Source organism: Crotalus tigris, unplaced genomic scaffold (genome assembly GCF_016545835.1).
Source record: "Crotalus tigris isolate CLP2741 ecotype Arizona unplaced genomic scaffold, ASM1654583v1 scf7180000017614.5298720, whole genome shotgun sequence".
In the NCBI taxonomy this organism is placed as follows: domain Eukaryota; kingdom Metazoa; phylum Chordata; class Lepidosauria; order Squamata; family Viperidae; genus Crotalus; species Crotalus tigris.
The window spans coordinates 4905925-4920402 of record NW_024096513.1 but is presented as its reverse complement, the minus strand read 5'-3'; the positions used below and the strand labels follow the sequence as shown (position 1 = coordinate 4920402).

Genomic DNA, 14478 nt, shown 5'->3' with positions numbered 1-14478 from the left:
TTCAACTCCCAGAATTCCCTCGTCAGCTATGCTTTGCAGGCCTATAGACTGCCTCTGATCACTATTGCTGAAAATCAGTAACAGAGTTAGGAAACTCATAGAATAAACTTTTTTAAAAAGCTTCTCCCATGCCCCTCAAAAAAAAAAAAAAAACCCAGAGGATTCCATCTTTATCTATTGACCCATTATGGTCCATGGATTTTCAAAAATGATTAAATTAAAGCCCCAGCCTTCTGATGGTGGATCATTCCTGTCCATTTGTGCATAAAAGATCATAGTTCTTTCACATATGAAAATAATGATGATGATGATGATGATGATGATGATGATGATGATGGAAGGGACCTTGGAGGTCTTCTAGTCCAACCCCCTGCTCAGGCAGGAAACCCTACACCATTTTGGACAAATGGCTGTCTAGTCTCTTCTTAAAAACTTCCAGTGTTGGAGCATTCACCATTTCTGGAGGCAGGTTGTTCCACTGATTAATTGTTCTAACTGTCAGGAAGTTTCTCCTTAGTTCTAGGTTGCTTCTCTCCTTGATTAGTTTCTATCCGTTGAATTTAGGAATGAAGGAAAATTATGTCCTGATTAGATATTGATCAACTGCAAAATGGATAAATTTCTATCTAAATTTAAACCAAACGAAAGCTTTCCTAATCCCCAAATAAGAAAGGCCATTCTTTATATTTCTCAACTGCTAATTCTGCAAGTTTGGATCTGTGGCCTTGTGCTGTTGAAGCTCCATTGTGGATCTACTGTAGAACGCATGAATTCGGGTGATGCTAGATGCAGCATCACTCTTTATTTTCCCATATATTAAACTTGTAGTTTACTGAATATCAGTCATCTAGTATGGTTTTAAATGGCTGCCAGATATCTACTTTGGTGGGAGGAAACAAGAACTAGGAAACTGAGACTCACCGGCTGTGCCATAGTTTCTATGCAGCAGAAAGAAAATGTGTTTATTTATTTAAAGATGGAAAATCTACATTTCCTTTCTCTCTCCCTATGGCACCAAAGACATTACAAATGACTGTTATTAACTCTGACAGCATACATACAAGATAACTCAGGTTCCATAATGAAACCATTACTGTAAGTAAATATGACTTTCCCACGAGGAAGGCTGATGACAATAAGCGTTTTCTACTAACTTATTCATATGTTATGATTGTGTGCTGCATGTGATGAAGGCTTTCCGTTTGACATATACTCCAACAGAACTGAGGATGGAAGGGTTTTCATCATTGCTGTCAAGATGCTTGTGGTCTTCTCAAGTCTTTGTTTCCATGTCATTCTTACCTACTAACAGAACAGGTGACAGGCTTGGGCAGAATCCTGCTTTTAGCTTGGCAATATTCTTCTGCAGATTTCCCTCTTTGTAGTTCTTCTTCCATTTTACTAAAATGGCCACCTGATCACCTTCTCAAAATCTTTCCTCCAAAGGGAAAGTTGGAGAAAAGCACTCTGAACAATAAGTGTAGAAAAAGCTGCATCTGGAAGCAGTGGTGGCAAAGTTCCTTTTGGGGTCTTCTCATTTTATAAGGGTCACCTGATTGAATGACTTCTCGTTGCATCCATGGCCAACTTGACATGGCTTGTTAGCTCCTGAAGGGGGGAAACACAGCTCTTAACACCAGAACAACTAAGGACAATTTTAAGGTTCCTTAGGTAAAATTTTGTTTGACATGTGTTCAAAGGAAGAGGGAGGAGGAAGTACAGCTAGGACCCTCTAGTGATTGTACACCTGGTGTGGGAGAATTCCAGCAGGATAGAGCCAGTAATTTTACTCTGGCAGAAGTGGATCCAACGAACTGCAGGACTCTGCTGGCATCCACTGACAACCTCTCAAATCTCTGAGGTTCAGCTGCCCAGTTCTAAGCAGAGGCATCTTCAAAGATCTAAGAGCAGAGGGGTGAGTCCACAGGCTAGCGGGGCTTCCAAGAAACAGGCCAGCAGAAAAATAGACCCTAAGGAGTAACACAGCTTAGCTGGGTGGAGTCTGAGCCTAACTGCTTCATTCACTCTCTGGAAGAAAACACTGAGAACAACTCTGAAGCCCCAGTTTTGTTGTGTTGACCTCACTTTGCCAAACTCAGAATTCTACCCTACTACATTTCCTTTGGATGTATTGCTTGATTACAGGATTCCTGGTTTTAACTATGCCAAGTCTGCATTTACAATTGCTGTCTGAAGATATTGTAAAAAGGATTTTCTTCTTCCAAAATAACTTTTCTGTTGCTAGACTGGGGTATGAATCCAGCTTGCTATCTAATCTGGAAAAGGTATGATGCAAGAAAGCAAAATCAGGGAAGAGCTGGCAGGAGAAAGAGATTGGTAGTGTGGGTTCTTGTTTGGCCTAGGTTACTATAAGTAGGGACAGAGTCACAGCTCTCCCTGGCCATCTATAACTGAAGAGCTTCAGATTATTAGGGTCCATGTGATACTTTAGCCATCTTCGGGTAAAAGGTTTTCTCAGACTCAAAATAACTTACCAAAGATTGGATAGTTTTCTGTTTCTAGCATGTTCTCATCCCTTGCTTTGCATGATTTAAAAATCATCGTTGTCATCGTAAAAGCAAATCCAGTCATAATGTGTACCCAACTGTAAATACTGCAAAACTGTACAATTTAAACAGGTTTCTAGACCGGGGTAAAAAAAATCAAGAGTTGCTATGGACTGAACTGTTTTTGCAGGCCCCACAATGTTTCTGCTGCTGCTTCAAGAGACCTCTGAGCAATTATCCTGGACTGGAGGTGACCCCGTTGTGCTCTTGAGTCCTCTTAGTCAGGATAACTGGAGGCTAGAAAGCATTGACTGAGCAATCACTCAAACTACATCAGGCTAACTGCCTGGAAAAACAAGTACATGAGATTGTGCCAAGATTGAATTATGTAAAAAGCTAATGCCATTACCAGTTCCCCTCTCCACGTAAAGTAGCTGTGTTCAGTCTTTACTTAAAGATGGATGGACAGATGGATGAATTATGCATAGAGAGATGATGGAGTATGAAGCACTCAGTGTGTCAGAAAGAGACAGAAATCTGCTTTTTCAGAGAGACAAGTCAAAAGAGTTGTTGTTAAGATATTCCCATGCCATCAGCTTTTCTGTTCCAAACAAATAAGAGTCTGAGAATGGGTGCAAGGCCGAGCAGAAATGTTTTAGCTTACTGTGCCAAGAGTCATGGCTTGAAAGGAAATTAGAAATCCCCTCTGCTGAAATTTCCTGTAAATTTGGGGGGGGGGAACAAAGTGAGACAGTGATTGATTGGTGATGGAACAATCTCTACTTGGGAGAAAGGGCACAGTGCTTCTTAATTTATGGTGGAGGCAAGAGAAGGAATAACAGAATAACAGTTGGAAGGGACCTTGGAGGTCTTCTAGTCCAACCACCTGCTCAAGCAGGAGACTGTATATTATTTCAGACAAATGGATATCCAATCCCCTCTTAAAAATCTCCAGTGTTGGAGCACCCACAACTTTGGGAGGCAAATCGTTCCACTGATTAATTGTTCCAACTGTCAGGAAATTTATCCTTAGTTCTCGGTAGGATAACAAGGCAGAGAAAGAAGGATAATTGGGGGAGATGTTGTTAGAGCATTTCATATTTATTTTTATATCTGTGTCTATCACTTCCCAAGATTCTGACCAATGTGACACACACACAACTGCATAAACTAAGATATAAAAAACTTGTTTAAAAAAATCTCAAAAACAGTGCACGATAATTGTTAAAATTCATCTTAAGATGTTTTTAGTATTCTGTGGAAGACCTGTAGCAAATGAACTAGATGTTCCAGAGTGTTGGAGCCAGCACAGAGAACATCTATCTACAGGTCCTTGCCACTCTCATCATTTATGGGATCAGAAGTCTGAGCATCCTCTAATCTCTGTGATTGCAAAGGACACACAATATCTACTTAGATGGTTCCTGAAGTAGTTTATGGACAGTTAAAACTGGTTTAAAAAAAGTGTGACATCCTGAAATAATCAGCTGAGTTTAAATTCCAAAATGAATCAGCTGAATTTTCTGTACTATAATAGTAAAAAATGAATAAATAAATCACTACATTTCCTGTGTATTTGATCAGAAAATGCAATTACTACTTTAAAATGCTTGTTTACTTCTAGTTCATTTTATTTTATTTTATTTTATTTTTTTGCTTGGAACAACCAGAACGCACCATATCTGCTTGGTGCCTTACTAATGGAGTCATGAAACCTCAAGGGAAATAAAATTGATATAAAGAGCCATCTTTCTCCTGAAGTCAGTCTTCGCAAAGTATTTCATAATTCATGGCAAACTTTTTACATCATAAATGTCTTTTGCATGAGGGAAAATTGGAGATATCCAATCATACAGAGGAGAAATTGTCTCTTTTTTTTAATGCAAAGTTTAGAGAATCAAAATAATTCTTGTTCAATCTTCTCTAGGAGTTTTGCATTGCCATTTGCTGTATTTTCAAGCCAGGCCTAAATAACCTTCTTGGGCACATGTAGAATTTTTAGGGGAATACTACAGTGCTTGATGTTTTTAAAATTTGGAGAAAAAAAAATCAGACTAAGTGGAACATAATGTCTAAAATCATGCTGAAGTTAAAGAAGGAGGAGGAGGAGAAGGAGAAGGAGAAGAGAAGAAGAAGCAGAAGAAGAAGCAGAAGCAGAAGAAGCAGAAGCAGAAGAAAAAGAAGCAGAAGAAGCAGAAGCAGAAGAAAAAGAAGAAGAAGAAGAGGAAGAAGAAGAAGAAGAAGAAGAAGAAGAAGAAGAAGAAGAAGAAGAAGAAGAAGAAGAAGAAGAAGAAGAAGCAGAAGAAGAAGAAGAAGAAGAAGAAGAAGAAGAAGAAGAAGAAGAAGAAGAAGAAGAAGAAGAAGAAGAAGAAGAAGAAGAAGAAGAAGAAGACCATTGAAATGAAATATGGGGGATTCTAAATTAATAGGGCTTCTTACATAACATTATGGTCTCTTCCGTCTACAAAGGCTGCACTAATCTGAGATTGACACTGCCACCCCATATTTCCAAGCTGCCTTGAAGCTTGTATATGTCTTCAGAATCTGGGCCAATCATTGGTTCAGCTTCTTCTCTGGAGGAACGTGGCAATATAGCTTTGGAACAGGCACTTATCCATTGGTGGGAATTTCTGTTTTGATCCTACCTGATGGACTTCCCATCTCCATTCTTTAGGTTCTATTTGAGGAATGAATGTGCTTCTTTCACCACATAGGTATGATGTCAGATTGGGGGAATGGTTTGCAAGCTGGAGCACATTGGCAAACTGAACACTCTTTTTTTTTCATCCTTCCCATCTCTAGATAGCAGGAACAAAGATACTAACAAAATTGCTGAAGAGAGACAAGTGACTGGGTAGCAATGTCCATATTTACACCACAGAATGTTCTACTTGCAGATGTGATGTGGCGCTCACAAATGTAGACAGCATTAAGAGAAGGCAGCATGAATTATGAAAATAAGACTAGCGGGGGCTTCTAGTCTTAAATGGTTTACATTAAATCAGAGAGCCGTAATATAAGAAGGTTCTTCTTACATCTACTTTTCTGAATTTCCTGAGGGTATATGGAGAGACAATATAGATGACACATATGAAGAAATACATGGACGGGCTCTTGATCTGATCTGCCAAGCCAGTTCTTACATTATTTAATGGACTACAATTCTGCATCATAGATTTCTTGACTCTAAAATGAATGGAGTCAGGCAAATAGGGTGCCCTTCCCAACAAATATACCTGCTTACTTTCTACAAAGTAAGGAGTAACAGCTCTTATTTCTGAGCAGGATTACATTGTTAATCTGTAGAAACAGTACAGCTTTCTAAAAATGTTACACAATTCATTTTTTTCCCAGTTTGGCTTTTTAAAGATGAAAACAGTCGCAAACTGCCAAGTAAGACATTTTTCAAAAAATTGTAATAAACAGAAGATATTAAAGACTCCCAAATATACACAAAATAATTTCCTCACTTACTGTTACAATGATTGAAGTAATTAGGTTGTTCCAAGTTTTATGTGGCTATTGTCCAGCTTCTTTTCAGTATAGTTCCTTAGTCTAGTCTTCCTTAGTCTAGTTCAGGGGTAGGCAACCTTGGCTCTTTGTGACTCGTGGACTTCAACTCCCAGAATTCCTGAGCCAGCATGGCTCAGCTTGGAAACGTCTCCATTTCTCCTCAGCATAGCTGGCTGAGGAATTCTGGGAGTTGAAGTCCACGAGTCATAAAAGAGCCAAGGTTGCCTACCCCTGGTCTAGTTCCTTAGTCTAGTCTTTCACAGTAACTGTAACTCCTTTTATAAAAACTCTTTGGGGAAACCAAACTCCTTTTCAAAACAGAAAAGTTTCTAACAGGTGTTGTTTTGCCTCTTCATGGAAGTTTCCAGCAAAAGAGAGCCCAGCAGGCCATTAAAAATTGAGTCTCTTTGTTAAACTGCTCCTTGAATCAAGCAGTTTCTTCTTATGGTCATGTAGCAAAACCACTGATGAAGAAGGGAAAGGAGGATAAACAACAAATTCTACATTTATGTTAACATCTTCTCTGAAAGGAGACGGTGTCTCGGTTTTCTGTAGAATGAACATTAGAAATCTTTCTCAACTAAACTTCTCCTGGATGGCATTCAGGGTTGTTTATTTTAATTTCACATAGTTGGATAAGACCTTGTCAAGGGTCAAATTTCCTTATATTTCATTTGTTCTGGCATTACTCGTGCTCAAACGCTACACTAAAGAAAGCAAATTGTGTTTGCTTGCATCAGAGCTGGGGTTTTTTTGCATCATTTTGTAATCAATCAAATTCCTTGTGTGTCCAATCATACTGGGCCAATAAAGACCTTTTCTGTTCTGTTCATGTTCATGAGCTTCTGTGTATAGGTGAAATATCTCCTGCCACTCCAATGGTGAGAAGGATGAGATGGGAAAGGCAGCATGGGTCCAGGATACAGTTTTCTGTATGTCACACTATCAGCCCTGAACAATTTTCTGGTTGGACTGATTGCTATAAAGTGGGTGTATTGTAGGCTAGGCAATGATGCAGTTTTCCATAAAACTAAAATGGACAGTAGTAAAGGAATAGAAGAAAAGACAGATGTGGCTGAAAGATAACACAAGAGACTACCAAGAAAATAACTCATTGTGAATAGTTCCCTCAACTCCCGTATGTGGGTCTCTAATGATTAATTGTTCAGCTCTCCATGGTACTTGACATGCTGATGTTTCTAATTGTAGAGCAATACAGTTTAGTTCCCAAATGGAAAAAGTTTTGATTTAAATGTGCAATTGAGGGAAATTGGGAGGGATGAGAGAAAGACAAAAAACATAAAATGAAGGTTGATAGAAAGAAAAAAAGGAGGATATATATCTGAAGCCCTGGTTGTACTATAGTTGTTGTTGTTATTGTAATTATTGTTACAGATATTATTCTTCTTATTTTTACTTTTTGTTTTTTTACTTATGTATCTCTTAGATTTCTAGAAAATATTTCAGTTGCAATGATCTGAATTTGTACTTCCATCAAATGGGTAGATACACACACACACACACACACACACACACACACACACACACAATTTTCCAATACATTGTGGAAACCTTCCATTTTCAGTGTATTTTGGCAGCATTTTTGTTGTGGAATTAGTCTGTTTCCCTATTGTATTATTTTTTTATTATTTTATATTCTTTTTCTTTTATTTAATGTCTTATCGTTGTTTACAATTTACCCATAAACTCCTCTGAAACAATTTGACGATATAAACAACTTAATACATTTTAATATGAAAAAAAAGATGTTGGAATTCAAATGTGCTCCAGTATTACAGAAATAAAAAAAATTAAAAAAAATTCCCAACAAGTCAAAAATCATATTACAGTCAACATTTTTCACAGTAATATTTTATCTCTGTTCTGCTGTTGTCGCGATGTATCGTGACTTTTTTTGCATTGCCGGCAATGGGTGCGGCTTCGGTATGTTGAAACCGGCCTGCAGGCTGACAGTTTGACACCCCTGTTCTAGGTTATTTTTTTTTCTTTGATTAGTTTCCATCCATTGTTTTTTGTCTTCTGGTCCTTTGTGGAAAATAGGTTGATACTTCTTTGTGGCAATTCCTCAAATATTGGGACAATGCTGTCATGTTGCCCCTAGTCCTTCTTTTTCACCAGACAGAATAACAGAATTTCAAGCCACTTAAAAAGCTTTATCTGGAGACTTCAGCAAGGGTGTTCCAAAATGATATGTAAATGTTTATCTCGTACATAATCTTGCTTTGAGATGCATCTGGTACAGATCTTCTGATTAAATTACATAGGCTTGTTCTTTTATCCTCATTCTGAACACAATGGGCACTTCATTTTGCAAACCACTTTAAAAAAACAACAATAGCTGAACAAATATCAAAATATTATAGTCAATAAGATAACATTAATAAAATGATTTCCTTAAATGTTAAAATAGAATAAAAAATAGATCTCATATAAAGCAGTCGGTAGACAAAAAAAGAAAATTTAATAAGATAAGAAAAACTTTTCAGATCTGGTTCTATATAAATCTGGTGTGTGTGCGTGCGTGTGCGTGTGTGTGCATGCATATCTGTTTGTGTGTTCATCTATAATGCATATTGATTAAACAGATGAAGTTTCTAGGGAATCATTCTAGAGCAATGAACTTCATCTTTTGCTGCTTACTGGAAATTGAGGGACCTTGTGACTTATGATTTGATGATTAGAAAGAATTGGTTACAGAAAGAAAGGAATTATGATGTAATCTTGAAAAGATCTACATAGCTCATCTTTGGCTCTTATATTCTATTGTGGAACATTATTGCATTGGCTTATGAGTGTAGGAAACCCGTTACTTCATTTTGGAAATCTAACTACATTGGAAATATGCATCCATTTATCAAAGTATGGGACAGCATGAGAGAGAGCAAGAAGATGCAACAAAAAAATGCAACAGGTCTTACTGCATTAGCAAGATGGTTATTATATTGCCTGACTTGAGATGAAGCATCAGGGCTGTTGTAAATACAAGATTGTGTTCCCATTTTCCATATGTATCATGTAAGTCAATTTAGGATGATACAACAGCATTTTCTGCCAGGTCTGGGGACTTGCAAATTAATGATGTGGGGGGAACATGCAGAATTCAGTCCTCCAAAATCCATTCCTCGTGAACTCAGCATCAGCCACCACAATCTACCTAATAGTAGAGATAGCCTTAGAGAAATAAATACTACTAGTTTTTGTTCCAGACATTTGGCAAAGAAGTGGAGCAACTGATAGCTGATCCCAGCAAAAGCCTTCCCTCTCTCTACTAGTCATTTTAGCAACATTGCATTTATTTCTCTTAATGTGTTCTCTTTGAGGAGGAGCTGTTTCTTCCGTCCACAAATACCTCTACAATTGATCATTGCTGCTGCTGCTGCTGCTGCTGCTGCTGCATTAGTTTCTTTTCTTTCTTGACAGTTTAACAGGTACAACCATCCCTGATCTGATTGTCAGCACTCAACACCAGATGTGGCTCCTCTTCCAGACTGATAGCGTGAGGAACCTACTAGGGTTCAAAGCAACCTATGAAGGTAAATCAAATTTCTGCATTGATTCCTTATTTTACAGGCACAATCCACAACTACTTTACCCAGAGATCTTTTGACAAAGAAATGGTATAGGTAGGTCTTTCCAGGGCTTTTTTTATCATAGAACGCCCAGAACGGAGTTCCGGCACCTTTTTTGGATAGAACCTTGTAGGGTAGGCAAGGCGGGTTGTATGACATATGTGAGTTCCGGCACATTTTTTTTTTTTTAGAAAAAAAACACTGGGTCTTTATAACAATGAAGGACAGTACATGTCAATATGAATAGTTCTCAACTTACAACCACAATTGGGACAGGAACTTCTATTGCTTAAGCAAGTTAAGTGAGTCATAGTTGATTTTATGACCTTGTTTTGCCACAGTTGTTAAATGAATCCCCATGGTTGTTAAGTGACGCATGTGGTCATTAACTGAATCTGGATTCCCCCATTGATTTTGTTTGTCAGAAGCCGGCTGGGAGGTCACAAATGGTGATCATGTGACCCTGGGACACTGCAACCATCATAAATGTATGCTAGTTGCTCCAGGCTTAAATTTTGATCATCTGACTCAGGGCTTTTCAAACTTGGCCCTTTTATGACTTGTCGACTTCAACTCCCAGAATTCCTCAACCAGGCACACTGGCTGAGGAATTCTGAGAGTTGAAGTCCACAAGTCATAAAAGGGCCAAGTCTGAAGACCCCTGATCTGACTGCAGAGATATTGCAACAATCATACATGTGAGGATCTGTCAGAAGTCACCTTTTCCAGCAGTGCAATAACTTCAAATGGTCACAAAATTAATGGTTGCAAAGCAAGGCATATCTTTAAGAGAGAGATGTTCAGTGCAGTAGTTTAAATATATGCATAGTTTCTCCAATCTGATACCCTCTAAATATGTTAGACTTTCTGTCCCCTTAGTCCCATGGCTAAGAGCTAGAATCCAACACACCTGAAGATTACAGCATCTTGTATCTCACACTAGTGGGTTCCCCATTTTCCATGTTGTTTTCTGCTTTGCTAAGCAAACACCTGGTGTGAGAATTAAGAGTGCAACCTATAGGACATGTAGCATCATAAAATAGAAGGAGGGAAAAGATGACAGGGGTCATCTTGGAAGAAACACAGGATATAATTGTAATTACTAAAGCTAAACTCCCCAGTGTTACAAGGGCACATCTCACACAAGGGACTGGATTCTCACAAAGCTGTGCCCTTTTCAGGGGAATGTCAGTTTCTGTTTATCACTGCAAGAAAATTACTTATATACTCATATAAGGAACGGTTGCTAGAATTGGGTATGTCTAGTTTAACCAAGAGAAGGACAAAGGGGGACATGATAGCAGTATTCCAATATGTCAGAGGCTGCCATAAAGAAGAGGGAGTCAAGCTATTGTCCAAAGGCAGGACAAGAAGCAATGGGTGGAAACTAATCAAGGAGAGAAGCAACCTAGAGCTAAGGAGAAACTTCCTGACAGTGAGAACAATTAATCAGTGGAACAGCCTGCCTCCAGAAGCGGTAAATGCTCTAACACTGGAAGTTTTTAAGAAGAGACTGGACAGCCACTTGTCCGAAATGGTGTAGGGTTTCCTGCCTGAGCAGGGGGTTGGATTAGATGACCTCCAAGGTCCCTTCCAACTTTACTACTATTACTATTACTTTCATGGATGGGTAGATGGTAAGAATAAGAAAAGAAAGTAAACTGCTAGCAGATGTCATATATAAAGGGTATTCAAAGACACCTAAAGACTGCCTTTGTTTCATTTTGATTGACTATTAACTTAAATCTAACTAATGAGGAATAATGAAAAAATCACTAAAATAATGATGTGTCTGCATAATTACTGGAATAATGCTGTGTTAGCAATATGTGACTAACCTAATGTGCATTGCACTTGGATACAATGTATGTAGCAAACTCTCCATTGTATACCCGTGAGAAACTAACCTAATGTATCACAATGTGTGTATTCCTTTGTTCCTGAGAAAGAGAAAGTATAAAACTGAAGTCTGAACCCACCCTCGGGGTTCAGAATTGCTTGTTGCTCTAGCTTCTGAACCTGCGCAATAAATCTCTCTACTAAACCCTCTGGAATTCGTAAGAGCCCTTTCATATTCCACAAGATAACCAGACTAGCTTTTGTGTTTGCTTCCGCTAATACTCCTTAGTAGAATGAGAGACAAAGAAAGGCATGATAAAACTTGCATAATAAACACTGAAAGATAACTTATTAAGATGCCTCTCCTGCTGAAGACCAGAGGGAACAAGGCAAGATCTGTTGAGGGATGTTTTCTCCAGGCCAGAAATTTTAAGGCAGCACTTCCCTGAAAAAATTGCATTTAACCACTAAATTGTAGCTCTTCTGTAATTAATGCCATGTAAAAACATAGTTTTTTGTCCCCCCAGAAAATCCTAGGTGTCCTATAAAGAAACATTTTTTCAGATCAAAGCCTAATTAATTCAATTCAGGTCTATGCAACTTGTTACTAACCGTGCTTACTTTCAGGTCTTCTTTAGCAGTCTAATATTCTAACCTTCCATTTTTCTGTGGATTTAAAACCAATGTAGAAAATGTTGTAACCAAACGTTGACACTTCCAACAAATGAAAGTTTGGTAATGTCTTAATCTACTGTGTTTTTTAAACTGAATTGCCCAATAATTTCTTCGAATGCATATCATCTTGATTTCATTTCCGAAACACATGAAAACTTTTAAAATGCTAATTTCCATGATGTAAGCTTCCTTTTTTTAATTGTACTTACCACTGTTCCCACCTAACTTTCAAAAAGACACATCCCCGTTTGTTTTGCTTTCAAATTCAGAATGCTATGCAGTCATTTGATCTGGACTCTGAGTAACATGCTCTATGCCTTGAAATCCTGAACTACTTCAGGACTTTAATTTTGCTCCACATACATTTGCTTACATAAAGTATGGTTGATGATGAACACTAGGGAACATTCCCTTGAGATTTGCCTACATCCCTCCTTGGTGTATATAAAAGACCTCTGGAAATTAGACCTTTTCCACCCAGGCCTTGAATTAGAAAAAAAAATAAAGATCATGTATATTTTATTGCTTTAGAATTGTTTTATCGTCTAGATGCTTGGGGTTTTAATTGTAATTTAGGATTGGTTTTGTTGTACACTGCCCAGAGTCATTGTAGAATTAAACAGACTAAGACATATAATAAAATAATTATGTGCATGCTTCGGTTTTGGAAGCAAATCTAAATCCTTGCACAACTCTGTTACATTAAAATTAAAATAGTTGTATAATTTGCTATGTGTTAGACCAGCAGAGTAGGATCACAAAAGGAGATGAAATTACTCATCTTAAAAATAAAGTAAGCAATATTCTGTCTCTAAAAGATAGATGCTCTCGGATAAGAGAAAGGATTTTATTCAGCATTGTTGAGGTAGCTGTAATCATCATCATCATCATCATCATCAAAGCACTACATGGCCAATACATTAAAAAAATAGCTGGGAAAGCAGATAATAACAAGACCTGGCAATGGCTAAGAGCAGGAAAATTGAAGAAAGAGACCTAGGGACTAATTCTGGCTGCAAAAGACCAAGCCTTAAGGACAAATGCATATAAAGTCAAAATTGAGAAGACAGCAACAGACAGTAAGTGTCTGTTGCAAAGAAGCTGAAGAAACAGTGGACCACCTGGTAAGCTGTTGCAAGAAGATTGCACAGACTGATTACAAGCAGCGGCATGACAAAGTAGCAACAATGGTGCATTAGAAGATCTGCAAAAAATATCATTTGCCTGTAAGCAAAAACTGGTGGGATCATAAAATAGAGAAAGTCATAGAAAATGATAAAATTAAACTGCTCTGGGACTTCAGAATTCAAACAGACAAGCACCTGCAACATAACACCCCAGACTTAACAATTGTCGATAAGAAAGACAAAAAAGTCTGGATAGTGGACGCGGCAGTGCCTGGAGATAGCAGAATAGAAGAGAAAGAACTGGAGAAGATAACAAAATACAAAGACCTACAAATAGAAATAGAAAGACTGTGGCAAAAGCAAGCAAGGGTAGTACCAATAGTCATAGGCTCCTTGGGTGCAATCCCAAAACAACTGGAGCACCACTTGAACACCATTGGCATTGACAAATTCGCTATTAGTCAATTGCAAAAGGCGGCCTTATTAGGAACTGCTTCCATCCTGCGACGATATCTGTAATACCATCAAACATCCACATCTGCCTATCCCAGGTCCTGGGTAAGGACTCGATAGGTAGACAAAATGTCAAATCCAGTCTGAACATCTGGCTGATTATGCGATGATCCATAATAATAATAATAATAATAATAATAATAATAATAATAATAATAATAACAACAACAACAACAACAACAACAACAACATTGGAAGGGACCTTGGAGGGGATAGGCAGCTCTTCAGTGCACCCAGTGAGGACTGAAAGCTTAAAGCTTAAGATTTTTTTTTAAGATAAATTATCCTTCAAATTAAGGTTGAATCTTGGTGATTTCATCAACACATACCTATTATGTTTGCAGTAGCATTTTCTTTTTGGGATGGAGGGACTTCCTAATGAAGACTTAAACCCTAGGTTTTTCTGGTGGCCCCTCACCCAAGCAATGCCTGCTTCCAGGGAGAGAACACTTAGCAGACTCAACTCTGTTTAGTGTTTGAACCACATTAAAACTGATGAGGTGCTGCCAATACAATTAAATAATTGGAATGAGGGCTGTAGCAAGTAGTTAAAGCCTTGCCATTACCTGTGTGTGCTAGGGTCACAACCCAAAACTTAATACCCCATTGTCAGTTTCCAGAGAGAAAGCATGACACCGAAGAATAGAACTGTACAATTAAAGTCAGCTCATGGCTTATTCAAAAGGCTGATCTTGGAGGGAAAAGGATGAACCC

At 38.1% G+C, this 14478-nt stretch overlaps 1 protein-coding gene across 1 annotated transcript in view; it reads left to right on the top strand.

Moving 5' to 3' along the window:
- Positions 1-14478, top strand: part of CSMD2 (CUB and Sushi multiple domains 2) — a 356715-nt gene that overhangs the window by 130049 nt on the left and 212188 nt on the right. The window contains exon 9 of the mRNA XM_039329926.1: positions 9462-9574. Within this exon, the coding sequence (XP_039185860.1) occupies positions 9462-9574 (113 nt within the window). The remainder of the gene's footprint in view (positions 1-9461; positions 9575-14478) is intronic.